This window comes from Tripterygium wilfordii, chromosome 18 (genome assembly GCF_013401445.1).
Source record: "Tripterygium wilfordii isolate XIE 37 chromosome 18, ASM1340144v1, whole genome shotgun sequence".
In the NCBI taxonomy this organism is placed as follows: domain Eukaryota; kingdom Viridiplantae; phylum Streptophyta; class Magnoliopsida; order Celastrales; family Celastraceae; genus Tripterygium; species Tripterygium wilfordii.
The window spans coordinates 97,550-111,135 of NC_052249.1; the positions used below are offsets into that span (position 1 = coordinate 97,550).

At 36.2% G+C, this 13,586-nt stretch overlaps 3 protein-coding genes and 1 pseudogene across 4 annotated transcripts; 2 read left to right on the forward strand and 2 right to left on the reverse strand.

The window, feature by feature from the left end:
• Positions 1 to 407: 407 nt before the first annotated feature.
• LOC119983694 lies at positions 408 to 4,127 on the reverse strand (annotated as a pseudogene).
• Positions 4,128 to 4,258: 131 nt separating this feature from the next.
• LOC119983693 (GDSL esterase/lipase At2g42990-like) lies at positions 4,259 to 6,865 on the forward strand. The gene is made up of 3 exons (XM_038827386.1): positions 4,259 to 5,683; positions 6,057 to 6,546; positions 6,646 to 6,865. Exons 1-3 carry the CDS (start codon positions 5,288 to 5,290, stop codon positions 6,837 to 6,839), a joined length of 1,080 nt encoding a protein of 359 aa, XP_038683314.1. The 5' UTR covers positions 4,259 to 5,287; the 3' UTR covers positions 6,840 to 6,865.
• A 523-nt stretch (positions 6,866 to 7,388) lies between these two features.
• Positions 7,389 to 9,043, forward strand: LOC119984820 (GDSL esterase/lipase At2g42990-like). The gene is made up of 3 exons (XM_038828941.1): positions 7,389 to 7,776; positions 8,166 to 8,655; positions 8,804 to 9,043. Exons 1-3 carry the CDS (start codon positions 7,411 to 7,413, stop codon positions 8,995 to 8,997), a joined length of 1,050 nt encoding a protein of 349 aa, XP_038684869.1. The 5' UTR covers positions 7,389 to 7,410; the 3' UTR covers positions 8,998 to 9,043.
• A 471-nt stretch (positions 9,044 to 9,514) lies between these two features.
• On the reverse strand, positions 9,515 to 11,505 carry LOC119984410 (transcription factor JUNGBRUNNEN 1-like). Of its 2 annotated transcripts, none has more exons than XM_038828335.1 (3): positions 11,265 to 11,505; positions 10,568 to 10,884; positions 9,515 to 10,159 (listed from the first exon to the last, which is right to left on the reverse strand). In XM_038828335.1, exons 1-3 carry the CDS (start codon positions 11,461 to 11,463, stop codon positions 9,707 to 9,709), a joined length of 969 nt encoding a protein of 322 aa, XP_038684263.1. In that variant the 5' UTR covers positions 11,464 to 11,505; the 3' UTR covers positions 9,515 to 9,706. The 2 variants fall into 2 exon arrangements, with proteins under 2 accessions (XP_038684263.1, XP_038684262.1); XM_038828334.1 differs by having other exon boundaries at positions 10,568 to 10,887.
• Positions 11,506 to 13,586: the final 2,081 nt, after the last annotated feature.

Genomic DNA, 13,586 nt, shown 5'->3' on the forward strand with positions numbered 1-13,586 from the left:
CTTTTCTTGAAAATACATCAATCAAGCTGCGAAATCAAAGGATGGTGAACGGAGGAAGGATTGGGGAATAGAATCAAGAATATATCAGCCAAGTCTAAACTACTGAACAAAGGCCGTATTGAATTGTATACAAGATTGACAAGGAAAAATGGTTGGTACTCCAAAAAAACAAAGAATTGAATATAAGGTCAAAGTAACAATAGTAGAATGAAACTTAGGGTCAAGGTGAGCTGCCATGTTTTCCATTCACTGAGGGGAGACACACAGGAAGCAACTACTCTTCTTATGTTCAAGATAAGACTTCAGATTTCAAATAAAGATTTATTTTCAGTAATATATTTCACAATTCACATCAGCATGCTCCTCTAATCCTTGAATTAATTTCCATCCACATATTACACCACAAGAATATAAGATTCAACATTATTATATTAAATGAATGGTGTGATCAAATCTATAATATTCAAATCAAATAATAAAGAAGGTCAATAATATCTTTCCCAAGAAATTTCCAGGCTAGTGAACTGGCCAGGGTGTACACAAAGAAAATTCAGGATCAAATAATCAGGATCCATTTGTTACCAACCTCAAAATTTATTGGAAATTCGAACTTCAAACTCACACATTGTGTATATAGAGGGCCTGGGAAGGCAGTCTTACTTGCATCGTACATCGTGTATGTAAAGTCCAATTGGTATGAAATGTTAATTGTTAAGTACCTCACTTCTAGATGGAGACTAGCTCAATTCTTCTCTTCTTCCACAAGTGTTATTTTCATCCATCTGCTGAGTAAGCTCACAAAATAACATGAGAGAGAATTTGCACTGAGTGAAATGGGAAGCTCTGCCTACATATAAGAAAGGCCATTAGATTATACAGATTATACGTATTTGGATTTAAATTATAAAGATACCACAAAATATGCAATACCAATTTCGAGATAATTGGTTCAAATACTATTAAGGATTCGGGGTGGGGTTACTGGGGTCTATAAATGTGGGAGTTCTATTGATGGTTGTGTGACTCGAGGAAGAAAAAGAAAAAGATTTACAAAGACAATGTAGCTAACTATTTGAGCAAGTAACACTGAATAACTATTACGCGTCCTAGCAGCTTCCAATAACTAAGATGCTCAAATAACCTGAAGAAACTTCTAATACCGAGAATCAGAAAATATGCGACGGAACATCAGAAATGAAAAATAGCTAATAGGAAACAAATGGAGCTGCAGATAAATGCATTATCAAAGTCAATCAAATTTACATGTTTGAGCAATCAATATATATGGTGAACATTAAAAACTGTACCTTTACATATCTAATTTGCAACAGCCTCAACATGCGTAGCAGACAGATCTTGCAACCCACAAACCATATTTGCAGGAACAGCTACATCAATCACATTTGGATACGGGAGATTTAGATCTGAAAATAATACGGATGATTAGTTCACATATAAAAATTTAGTCCTCAGTAAGACAGTTCTCATGAAAGATTTTTCAAGTTACAAAAAGGCATACTTACTTTCCATGATATTCTTGAATGTTTCCTGCATAAAGTAGTTCCAATATAGACTCACATCAGATATATATAAGGAAAAAAAAAACAACGAGAGCAATCCCCCCCACCACCCGTGCAATAAAAAAAAATATAAAAATAAGAATAAAATTCCTTTAAAGAATGTAAAATCCAGACAATTCTTTCTCAACTTTTTTATACAAATTTCAGTGGGATTTTTTTAGTAACATTCAGACTAATTCAGATAACATGCATCCAAGAAATAGATATTTCTTCTTCACTTCTTCTTCTTGGAAAACATATCGAAGACCAAAGTTCAAAAACTTCTCTACAAGTTAAAAAAAGCCAAATGTTTCCGAAGAATCTTTTAAAAAATTAATAAAGAAGCAGTCACAGTACAAAGTGAACAACAAACTCTAATTTCTAGCGGTACAATTTTAACTTCTTGATCATGGATATTTAACAATCCAAGAAGATGAAAGTTACATTAGTTTTTACGGGTATGATCATCAAGCGTAAGGTGAAAAGACAATTACCTTGTCCTTTGTGAGCCTCGGATTATACAGCATCTCCTCACTTATGGTGCTAACCTGGATCTCAGACAGAAATGACATTATCAGCTGATTGAATCAATTTCACAGTCTTACAAAACGAAACAAATTAGACCATACAGTAAATCCCTTGTAATCATGAGCAGGAAAGACCAATGTATCCTTGGGCAGCGTGAAAATCTGAGTCCATAATAAAGAGAGAATAAATGTCTGGAGATCAGACTATGCAAATTCTATCTTCTACGAGGAAGTATGGCATGTTATTGTTCTTGCCTGCAAATGAACTGATTTATAGAGTTGCTCAGAACATCCTCCCTGCAAGTAAATTAATGAAATTTTTTTTAAAAAAAGTATCTATAGAATTTCCTTTAAAATAATTGCCTCCGTAAATGTATCAATTCTTTACTCAAGGTCTGACAATTTGAAAGATTTTTCTCCAGTGATTCTCATTTTCTAAAAAAAATAATCTGTTTTGAACATATCAAGATATAATCTACATCCAACGTTTTTCTGAAGGAAAATTGTGTCTACAGCTTTGCATGTGCTGAACCTGAAAATCAGTTCTCCTGCACCCACGTATCAGTAAGGCGTCACCAGTGAAAGCCATCCTTGGTTGGGAGTGATAAGGGCCATCTCCAATAACATATGTTACACAACCTAAAGTATGTCCAGGAGTAGCACGAACCTTAAAAACGAGGAAAAAAAATCATCAAATTTGAAAGTTCTGAACAATACATAACAACTGTTCAATTGCCAATACAGGTTAAAGACATCAATCAAAAGTACATAAACTTCTCTGTTATATTCTAAAGGGAAATGGCATATCCGCATATACCTCAAGAAACAGACCACCAAAATATATTTTATCACCAGCTTCAACGTGAATATCAGCTTTTGAATTGCTTGCTCTTGAGATCACAGATTTTACAACAGGAACCTTTGACTGCAACAAACCCATTTGTGGTCATATGACATTAAAGGGGTTATTCCTATCAAAGGCCCAAAGCATTACATGAAGCAAAAGAGGAAATTTGGGAACATATATGGAAGAAATTCCAAACCTTTAACACACCAGTACCAGTGACATGGTCACATGAACATGAGTATTTATAACATAAATTAGCTTCAATCCTAGATCTTTCACAAGGGAGAGGTCCCTCTCTACGGTCTTGTCAACTGGATGAATCAACTTCACAACCAAATAAAGTAATAATAAATTAATGATACAAAAGAGAAAATTAATATTAAGCAAACTCTTTCCACATACCTTCAATTCCAGATCTTTCCGTTTTCTCAGAAACAAAAACAGATAAAACGATCATTTCAACTGGACCAATCAACTTTTCAATAACGATTTGAAAAACAACGAAAAAGAACAAATTTTCACACAGTCAACGCACATTGATTTCCACTTTTGTTTCCATTTCCTCTTCTACTTTCTCAGCAATCAACTAATCAAGTAATTCAATGCATTAGGTTGCAATAAAATAGACCCTAACCAGAGCAGGTTTATCGGGGTGAGCCACATCTGCCAGCAAATACGTGTAGGTAGACGATTCCTTCTCGAACAGTTGTCGAAGCAAAAGCTTATTATCCTTCAAAGGCGACGCGTCCCCTGATGACGTCGTGTAGGCTGCAACATATGGAGCAGAATACCTCCCCGCCATTGGCGATGGTGATACCAGGTAGCCTGTCTTCGTCGCGAGCGAGGTCGTAGTCCACGAAGCAATTCTTGGCGAGAGCGAATGACTGAATATGGAGAGTCGAATCAAATTCATTCCAAGTATAATCTGTTGTTGGATGTAGCAATGAAACAAGAAAGCAACTGACATGGCATCAGCTGGCGGAAGGAATACATTACTGGTATCCGGATTGTGACACATGACCGACAGACAGTTGGTTTGGGCTTGTACTTAGCACAAATTTATTCAATCAAGCTCGAGCCCAACTTCGATGAGAAATTGGGCCATGATGGGCCCGGCCTTGGGCCTTATTTTAGGCCCGACATAAAAAATTAGGACGTGCTTGGAAATATGGAAGATCCAGGTAGATTAACTAGCGATACATGCTCTTGAAGGTCAGTAGAAGCGGAGTTTTTGGAGTGGGGTTTTGAAACTTGCAGAAGATTGAATCCACCCTTTGAGTGATATGGTCAGACAGCACCTGTGTTCTAACTTCTCAGGTAACTTAATTGCTTTCTGTTCGTAAAGTTCCATGCTTTCCAATACTATACTCAAGTTATAGCCTTTTAGTATTGTGGCTGGGTCATTGTTGTGTGGTGCTAGTTGATGGATTGTGAAGTTCAGTTTAGTTAGTATTCCGTTTGTGTAATACTAGTTGCAATGGTGACTGTTTAGAGCTTAATGGGTTGTGCATGAGACTGAATAATGAATTTTATGTTAAAAGTTACCCTCGTTGATTTGTTTCAATTTGGCATTTGGGGTTTAGTAATTTTGTTGATTTGCAATGGCTGCTGAGTAATTAATTAATCATAAGACACAAATATCAATTAAATACAGAGCAGTGGCTTGCGACTTGCAAGGGACCTCAATATCTAAGAAGATAATTTTTGGGCCACCAAGTTGCAATCCATGTAGTTATACATAATCATAATGGGACAGGGGTGGATGGGCAAGTAGTTCTCTTTTAATTAGTCTCAACCCATTTTTCAATCTAAAATGTGCCATAAATGCGAAAGATGAGCCTTTCAGACATACGTTTAAATAATGAGGTTTCTTCTAGATTTCTTTTTCCTTTCCAAACATCATTTTTACCAGCTAGATGTTTAAGTTTGTGCAGTCATAAGGTTCCTCTATTACAAGCTAACAGATGCAAGATCTGGACAAGCATGCATCTCTAATTTTCTAGTGACACGTAATATATCATCTGATTTCTCTCATGCATTTCTGTAGCCAACTCCTGAAAGTCTAGGATAAGGCTCGGGTGATGATGATATGTAATATATCATCTCTCAATAGAATTCCCATAATCCTACATATATTGTTCCTCTATTACAAATTGTCCTCTGCAGATCATATACTGACAACTAGTGTTGCCAATTGTCATTGCGACAACTCTTACATCTTATCCGTTCTCATTTGCATTAAAAATCTTACCAGACATTTAAAGTAGCTCTATCAAGTTCCCATCTCTTCTGTCACCATATATTATACAAGTCAATATTTAGTCGCTATAATTACAAAACTGAGACCAAGAAACATGGCTCCAATGTACAATATTCTATGGCTCCTCTTATTTCTAAGCTTACTAGTATTGGTCCCTGAAACCGGGGCTAAACAACCCGCAGCAGCCAACCCTAAGATCCCAGCAATCATAGTTTTTGGAGACTCAACAGTTGATTCGGGGAACAACAATTACATTCCAACAATTGCAAAGGCAGACTTTAGGCCTTATGGCAGGGATTTTCCTGGGGGTACCCCAACTGGGCGGTTCTGCAATGGCCAGCTTCCACCTGACTTTACATCGGAGGCTCTTGGCCTCAAGCCAATCATTCCTGCTTATTTGGATACAAACTATGACATATCAGATTTTTCTACTGGAGTTTGCTTTGCTTCTGCTGCGACTGGTTATGACAATGTCACTTCTGAGTTACTTGTAAGTAATACACACACACACATATATATACATGCTTGTGTTAGTGGTGGTGATCTTTCATCACTTCGCTGTACATTTATTGTTGATAATCCGATTTGTCAGATTGTGTGACTGTAAGTTGAAGGACGAATCTTGGTGCAATGGTAAAGTTGTGTCAACGCAACATAAACGTCACAGATTCAATTTAAGTGTACGTTTTTCCTTTTGTGAATTCTGATTTCGAACTACTTTTACAGTTCTACTTAACAAGACTAACATCAATGGACTAATTTTCTATCTTATTACTTATTAGTACAAAAATCCTTAAGGAGTAGTTTATTTTCCATTCAGAGAAAATCCTTCTTAATAAAATTTCTTCTGTTTTGAGTTGCAGAAAGTGCTTCCTTTATGGAAGGAAGTAGAGTACTACAAGGAATACCAGACAAAATTGAGAGCCTATCTTGGGGAAGAGCAAGCCAACAAATTGTTAAGAGAGGCTTTATACTTGATCAGTATGGGAACAAATGATTTTATTTTAAACTATTTCTTGATCCCCATCCGTCGATCTCAATTTACCATCAAACAGTACCAGAATTTTCTCATCGGAGTTGCCAGAAATTTTTTGGAACAACTTTATGGTCTCGGAGCGCAGAAGATATCGTTTACTGGGATTCCTCCAATGTGGTGTTTGCCGGCGGAGAGGACTTTGAATTTCAAGGAATCTCATGATTGTGTGAAGGAGTTGAATGCAGTTGCCATGGAGTTTAATGTGAGGTTAAAGGCTTTGGTGGCAGAGTTGAACAAAAAGCATCCTGGAATGAAACTTGTGCTTTCTAATCCTTATCCCATTTTAGAGAAAATCATTACAAGACCTTCTTTATATGGTAAGTTTCTATTTGGTATGTCTTTCTATTTTGTGAATTTGATAACTTTGAAAAAAGTTGTACAAGAGAACAACAGGTTAATTTGTTCATGATTGGCAGGATTTGAGGTTGCAGAACTCGGATGCTGTGGAACAGGGACAATAGAAGCAAGCATTTTATGCAATCAACATAACCCACTGACATGCACAGATGCAAGTAAATATATATTTTGGGATTCTGTCCATCCAACAGAAAGAGCAAATCAAATCATTTCTGATTATTTATTGAACAATCTCAAACAGATACTGTTTTGATTAATTTCATTGAACATGCCCAAACATATTTTTCTTTACTTGGGTTTCTTGTTCTGGTATGCCCAGTACTTCCTTTACCTTATAATAAAAGATTTGCATATTGACATCTCACAACGTATTGATATCTGTCTTGGGCGACTATTTATTTAATGTGCCATAAATGAATACAACCAAATAAACACAACTGAATCTGTACTGAGCAATTATAGAATTCAATTACCTTCCTTTTGCTGCAACAAGATTACTTACTTCTGCAGTGAAATATGTTCATTCATAGAATGTAAAGAACAATACAGAAGTACATATATAGAGAGAATTTGGATTTCAAGAAGTCAACTATATATGCTGTAATTTCTCTTGTAATTTAGAGTTACTTCTACATCTACAAAGCATTCACTTGGCAAAGAATGCTTCTAAAAAAAACAAACGAGCAAGGACACTCCAATGACCTCCTATTAAAAATCCACCCAACCATTCCATCAATGCCATCATAAAAGCTTTGCACCAACAGCCAATCCATCATATTATTTATGACAAGCACTATTTCCCTCCTGTCTCTGCTTTGCCAGTCATGGATCATATCTTCACTCTATGGTTATTCTTAGTTCAAATCCTAATAGTATTTCAGATGTGTGAAGCTCAAGTTCCAGCCGTCATAGTGTTTGGTGACTCCTCTGTGGATACAGGTAACAACAATTTCATTCCAACAATTGCAAAGTGCAACTTCAAGCCATACGGCCGCGATTTTCCAGGGGGTAGCGCCACCGGAAGATTCTGTAACGGCCGTTTACCTCCTGACTTCATCTCCGAGGCATATGGTCTACCGCCGACAGTACCTGCCTACTTGGATCCAATGTATAGCATATCAGATTTTGCCACTGGAGTCTGCTTTGCTTCAGCTGCAACTGGTTATGACAATGCCACTGCTGATGTGCTAGTAAGTGTTAACCAACCAAAAATAACAACTTGAGATTAGTTTAGTGGTTATATGGTCGGGTTTAAAGGTCAAAGATCCTTCAGATCGGGCATTCAAACGGGTTATTCTTTGGGTTCCATGAGTCAATAGCATGGACTTGTTTTTTGAGAGGGGTTAAAGAGCTTTATTCTTAGCCTTGGTCCAGTCTTACTCGCGCATTGGATTTAGACTCAGGACTAAATTTGTGACCCACTGTGCGCACGGGGTGCACATCCCGGTTTTAAAACGTGTCCACGAATTACGAAGTAACCGTTGGTGCTTCCGGGTCACAAAATAAAAATAAAAATTAACCAACCAAAATACATTCTGATTGGTATTTTTTTTTTCTTGCTGATGTTCAATTTCTGTAGAAAGTGATTCCTCTGTGGAAGCAAGTGGAGTACTACAAGGAGTATCAAGAAAAGCTAAGATCCTATCTTGGAGAAGAGAAAGCAAACGAAATAGTAAGAGAAGCATTGTACTTAATAAGCATCGGAACAAATGACTTCCTGGAGAACTACTACACACTTCCAGGTCGACGACATCATTTCACTATCGGACAGTACCAGGATTTTCTCATTGGACTTGCATCAGATTTCTTGGAACAACTTTACGCTCTCGGAGCTCGGAAAATATCCTTGACAGGGGTTCCTCCAATGGGTTGTCTGCCAACAGAAAGAGCTACAAATTTCAAAGACCCTGGTAATTGTGTCAAGAAATATAACGACATTGGCTTGGAATTCAATAGGAAATTGAAGGCTTTGGCCACAAAATTGAACAACCAACTTAATGGATTGAAGATAGTGAATGCAGATGCAAATCCCATATTATCGCAGCTCATCGCAGAGCCTTCTCGATATGGTAACTTCTGACACTGGATTCACTATGATTGTGCAGCAGGATAACTGATATGCAAGTTAAATATTTTTTTTAAAAAAAATTATTTTGTGTTATAAGGGGTAGTAATCATTCTATTATACTTTAAAGCTTGAGCTTCACTCATTCGCAGGCTTTGAAGTTGCAGAAGTGGGATGCTGCGGGACAGGGACAATCGAGATGGGCATTCTGTGCAATCAACACAATCCATTTACATGTCCAGATGCAGATAAATATGTGTTTTGGGATGCCATCCATCCATCACAGAGAACAAATCAAATCATCTCGGATTATTTACTTAAAAGTCTCAAAGCCAATTTTAAATGACAATTTCGTCATACAAGAGTAAGTGATCAATTTTTTTTATTTTTTTTTTTATCAATATTAGCGCCATGGTAGATGTCAATAAAATGTCTACAATTTCCATATTTAGTGTTCTTGGCGTTGTATATCATTTTTATGGAGGTGCATTCTGAAACTTTGAGCTAAAGAAGCATCCACCAACTGCCAAACAATTAATAAATAACAAAACCACCAGTTTGCTGCCAAATGACCACTAATGGAGGCAACTCTGAACTGCCAGAGGATAACTCATAAAGGAAGCTATCCTGCAACTGCCAACGGATCAAACACATGCGACATTAATTATGACTCTGACTCTAAGAAAGGGTATTGCTTTCTTTTGAAAGATGATTAGAAGATAACATCATAGAAAATCTTATAAGAGGCACTATGAGTACTTCCCATTTATCACAATGATCATTCCGTGCTTTATTGTCTCTTGTATTGACTGAATCTTTAAGCTGTTAAACTAAGTTCGTTCTAGTAAAGGTAACAACATCCGTGCGTAAGGCTGCTGCAGTATGTGTTGTATCATATGTAGCATCTGTAAATTAAAGACAGACCAGTTCTGTCGAAACTATACCAAAAATTAATGTAGACCTTAAACAGGTCAAACATAACCAACAGCACCAACTAAGCTATATATATGCATATATCTAGTGTTTATTTTAACTTAATTCCTAATATATATTAACTATCTGCATCCATAATAAGGTTGAGATGGATCAACAGCCAACTCAACAACTGATCTGAGCTCATCCCAATTTCCATTCACAAAGAAATCATCATTACTACTTGGATTATTGCAGAAGCTTGTGTAATCCATTGTAGAGGTATGCGGAGCTTGTTCTTGTGCTTGTGCTGCAGCCAATTGACTCATAAGAAAGTAGGGGTTTCTCTGATGATCATCAGTAGCACTGATCACTTGGTCTGAAAAAGTAGTGAGTGCTGCTGCAGGTTTCCTTTCATTGATTATAAGATTATAGGTAGAAGAAGAATGATCTCCAAAACTGTTTTGATCAGATTCAAAGCTGCATGTTTTTGAACTCGAATCAGTTGTATTACGCACTGCTGTTTCTCTCCAGTGGGGTGCGTACTTTTTGTAAGATGAGATCCTCTTGAAGATTCTACACAATGTCCATACTTCCTGCAATAGTTCATGCATATTCCTTAATTAAGCTTAATATGTTTGGTTAAATTTGCTATAACAAAACATGAATGTACATATATATATATATATATATATTCATATCGCTAAATAAGATACCTAAAAAATGATACTGTAAAGATCATATAACTATTATGAGTAAACATATTGAAATATAAATATCATACAATCACTTGAACTTCATCAGTAATATGCAAGAGATCACAAATAATATAAAGAGCTTATATGTGGATTTTTTTTCTTCCTAAAAACAATATATGACCATAATTGAACGTCTAATTTCTTGAGGACAAACCCTATTATATAGTTCAAGATTAAGAGCTAATAAATAAATGCAAATGAACTTTAAAAAAAAAAAAAAAAACAATTAACGCTGTATGATCTTACGGCTTCTTGATGAGCAATATTGTTCTTGATATGATGAGTCGGTGAGATATTGGCATTATTCTTTCCATTTGGTGGGAGGCGAAACTCATGCATCATCCAATCGGTTTTCGTGCCTTTTCCAGCGCTTCCACGGTAGTAAACCAAGGATTTCTTGAGGCCAATGCAATCCTGGGGTTCTTTGAGTGAATGTATAGGCTTGTCGATCCCGGTCGCCTTCCAAAATCCAGATCCTGTAACCCTATTAGGCCTTATGCTGTTCCTGTACTTCCTTCCTCTTATGCAAAAGAAGTACCACTCCTTGTCCCCAACACTACTTACTTCTTCATTGCCACCACAAATAAGGCAAAGTCAATATATAAACCAATTAATATATGCTTGTGTCTATGAATCTGTGCATATATGGTTATACGTGAAATACGTATAGTTATAGGTCGGCAAATATATAATCTTATAGTTGCAAGGCCGGCCTGCATATACGGTGGATTAAGTCAATCAAGATTTTTTTTTGTTTTTGGAGACATTAACATAGAAAGATATAAACGTCTTTTTGGTATATGTATTGTTCATTTCTTCTACTCCAATATCATCAACTTTTGTGGTCTTAATTAGTTGCAGTTCGAACTGAAACTATCTAAAAGAAAGAGAGACTATAGAGAATAAAGATAACAAACAAGGAATTGAATTGATGAAATCTTACTTGGAAGATCCCATGGATCATATTTGTAGATATCAACTTGTTTGATGAGTTCAATACTAATGGATTTCTTGTCCACCTTTCGTCGGAGATAAAACCCGACAAGTTCTTCATCGGTTGGATGGAATCGAAACCCTGGAAGCATCACTTCTTCATCTGCATCATTATTCTTCTTGTCTTCAATTGTTTTTGCCACCTCCATCTCTCTCTCTCTCTCTCTCTCTCTCTCTCTCTCTCTCTCTCTCTCTCTCTCTCTCTCTCTCTCTCTCTCTCTCTCTCTCTCTCTCTCTCTCTCTCTCTCTCTCTCTCTCTCTCTCTCTCTCTCTCTCTCTCTCTCTCTCTAGGGCTTCAAAATGGAAGCATCTTGTGCATATGTGTATATACGTATAGATTTATATTAGTTATAGATACCTATATATGGAGAGAGGGGGTTAAGCAAAAAAAAGTCTTCCATGTGATGATGAAGCAAGACTTTTTTATGCTTGAAACTGATATGTTCCTTTTGGGTTGGGTCTGGTATTCAACATATAATGTGTTGGATATATATATATATATAGAAAGTTGTAAAAGTCAACTTAAATGGCCCCAGCTTTGACTAATAGAAAGTCTAGTTACACTTTTGACCAATACAAAGTCTAGGGATTGATCCATTACGTGTAATTTGAACAAAACCTAATAATGTATACTCACAAGGCTAATATTTTTAGCCTCCTTTATGGACTAGGGTTATTAATTTCAACTCGCAAACAAAACTAGTTTCTCTTAAATGTCTTCATCAGTTGGTTAGAAATGTATACCCTCAGTGTTGCTGGGGGGTTGGGTCCAATGTCTGATTGGTAATATGTCACAGAAAATTTCCTAATTACTTGTTTGTAAAATTTACCATTTAGGGTTTTTTTTTTTGAAAGGTTGGGACTTGGGAGAGGAATCGATCACACCTTCTACAAATACAAATAAATAATAATAACTCTTGATCACCACTTCTCTGTATTTTTTAGTTAGTTTATAGATAATGTGTATGGGCTAAAATCAGCACTCGTCCCAAGCAATGCATAACAGAGGCCCACGACCTAGAAAACATCTATTAAGTCTACAGCTTAGGCAGAAGATTATACAAACCAACGGCCTAAAAGATTCCCGATTGGTTTACTGTCTAGGCAAAAAGACTACACAGGTCCATAGCCTAGAAGATGCCCATGACCTGGACATACAACTCTTTAAGCCCATGGCCTTGAAAAGCTCAACAGGCTCATGGCTTTGGATAGTACAAATAATAAAATATTTGTACTATGCGATCTTTGTAGGTTGTCGGTGTCCTATGACGAACAAGACTTTTATCATAGAATCCCGCATCTATAATATGTCAATTCATTGGGTAACTAACTCTATCTTGACAAAATTTGTAAAATAAATCCCCATATATTAACGTGAATCTTTCTAGAATGAATTTAAGATCGAGTCTTATGTTGATATAACCCTAAAATTTTCACATAAATAATAGAGTCTAACGTGGGCCAATCCATTGATATGATCCAAGTCGGCCAATTTTTCAAAAGAAGAAGAATATAATAATATTAAAGAAGAAATTATTGGCTTAATTAGTTAGATTAACAATTTTGCTCACGTGCAAGACCTCTATTTTACATGTCAAGCCAATCACATATTTTTTAATTGGACTACTACTCATCATTGTCGTCATCCATCCATAAGCTATTAAGCTAACTAGACTAGATCGAGGTCCAAATATTTTATTATTTTATTTCAATCTCAAAGCTTCATTATATATATCATTCTTTCCTCTAGATGTTGTGTGTATATATATGATGTATCTTCTGCTGTTGATTAAGTATATCATCCTCTTACTACACGCGACGCAAGATGAGGAGATAAGACTTCAAGATTTGACACAAAAGCCCATGACTTCCTTACACACAGTCACACAAACATACATACTTCCTTAGAATTATATGTGTATGTGTATATATACATTATATGAGATCGCTAATTTAATTTGGTTATCATGAGAACAAGAGTTTACATATAAAAGGATCTTGTCCATTCTCACTGGTTGGTTCGATCGATATATATATATATAGTTTTTGTGATTGAGTGATTTCCTTTTCATACCTCCTTTTCTTCACGCTCTTAATTATCTCTCCAAATCGAAAGAAAGTAAAGATCAATGTTCGACTTTTCTGGTTCACAAAGTCAACATGACATTGAATTAGTTGTATATAGTACGACCGTACGATGGAGAAGGAGCAAAATCTTGGGTTTCAAGGGTCAAACTTCATGCCAAAAATTGCCAAGACAAAAATACAAACA

Excerpts from the sequence above, each read along its gene's own strand:
- LOC119983693 (XM_038827386.1), top strand. The coding sequence starts at position 5,288 with ATGGCTCCAATGTACAATATTCTATGGCTCCTCTTATTTCTAAGCTTA. Across the intron at positions 5,684-6,056 it reads ATGTCACTTCTGAGTTACTT|AAAGTGCTTCCTTTATGGAA; the intron begins GTAAGTAATACA and ends TTTGAGTTGCAG. Across the intron at positions 6,547-6,645 it reads TACAAGACCTTCTTTATATG|GATTTGAGGTTGCAGAACTC; the intron begins GTAAGTTTCTAT and ends CATGATTGGCAG.
- LOC119984820 (XM_038828941.1), top strand. The coding sequence starts at position 7,411 with ATGGATCATATCTTCACTCTATGGTTATTCTTAGTTCAAATCCTAATA. Across the intron at positions 7,777-8,165 it reads ATGCCACTGCTGATGTGCTA|AAAGTGATTCCTCTGTGGAA; the intron begins GTAAGTGTTAAC and ends CAATTTCTGTAG. Across the intron at positions 8,656-8,803 it reads CGCAGAGCCTTCTCGATATG|GCTTTGAAGTTGCAGAAGTG; the intron begins GTAACTTCTGAC and ends ACTCATTCGCAG.
- LOC119984410 (XM_038828334.1), bottom strand. The coding sequence starts at position 11,463 with ATGGAGGTGGCAAAAACAATTGAAGACAAGAAGAATAATGATGCAGAT. Across the intron at positions 10,888-11,264 it reads TGATCCATGGGATCTTCCAA|AAGTAAGTAGTGTTGGGGAC; the intron begins GTAAGATTTCAT and ends GTGGCAATGAAG. Across the intron at positions 10,160-10,567 it reads ATATTGCTCATCAAGAAGCC|GAAGTATGGACATTGTGTAG; the intron begins GTAAGATCATAC and ends GAACTATTGCAG.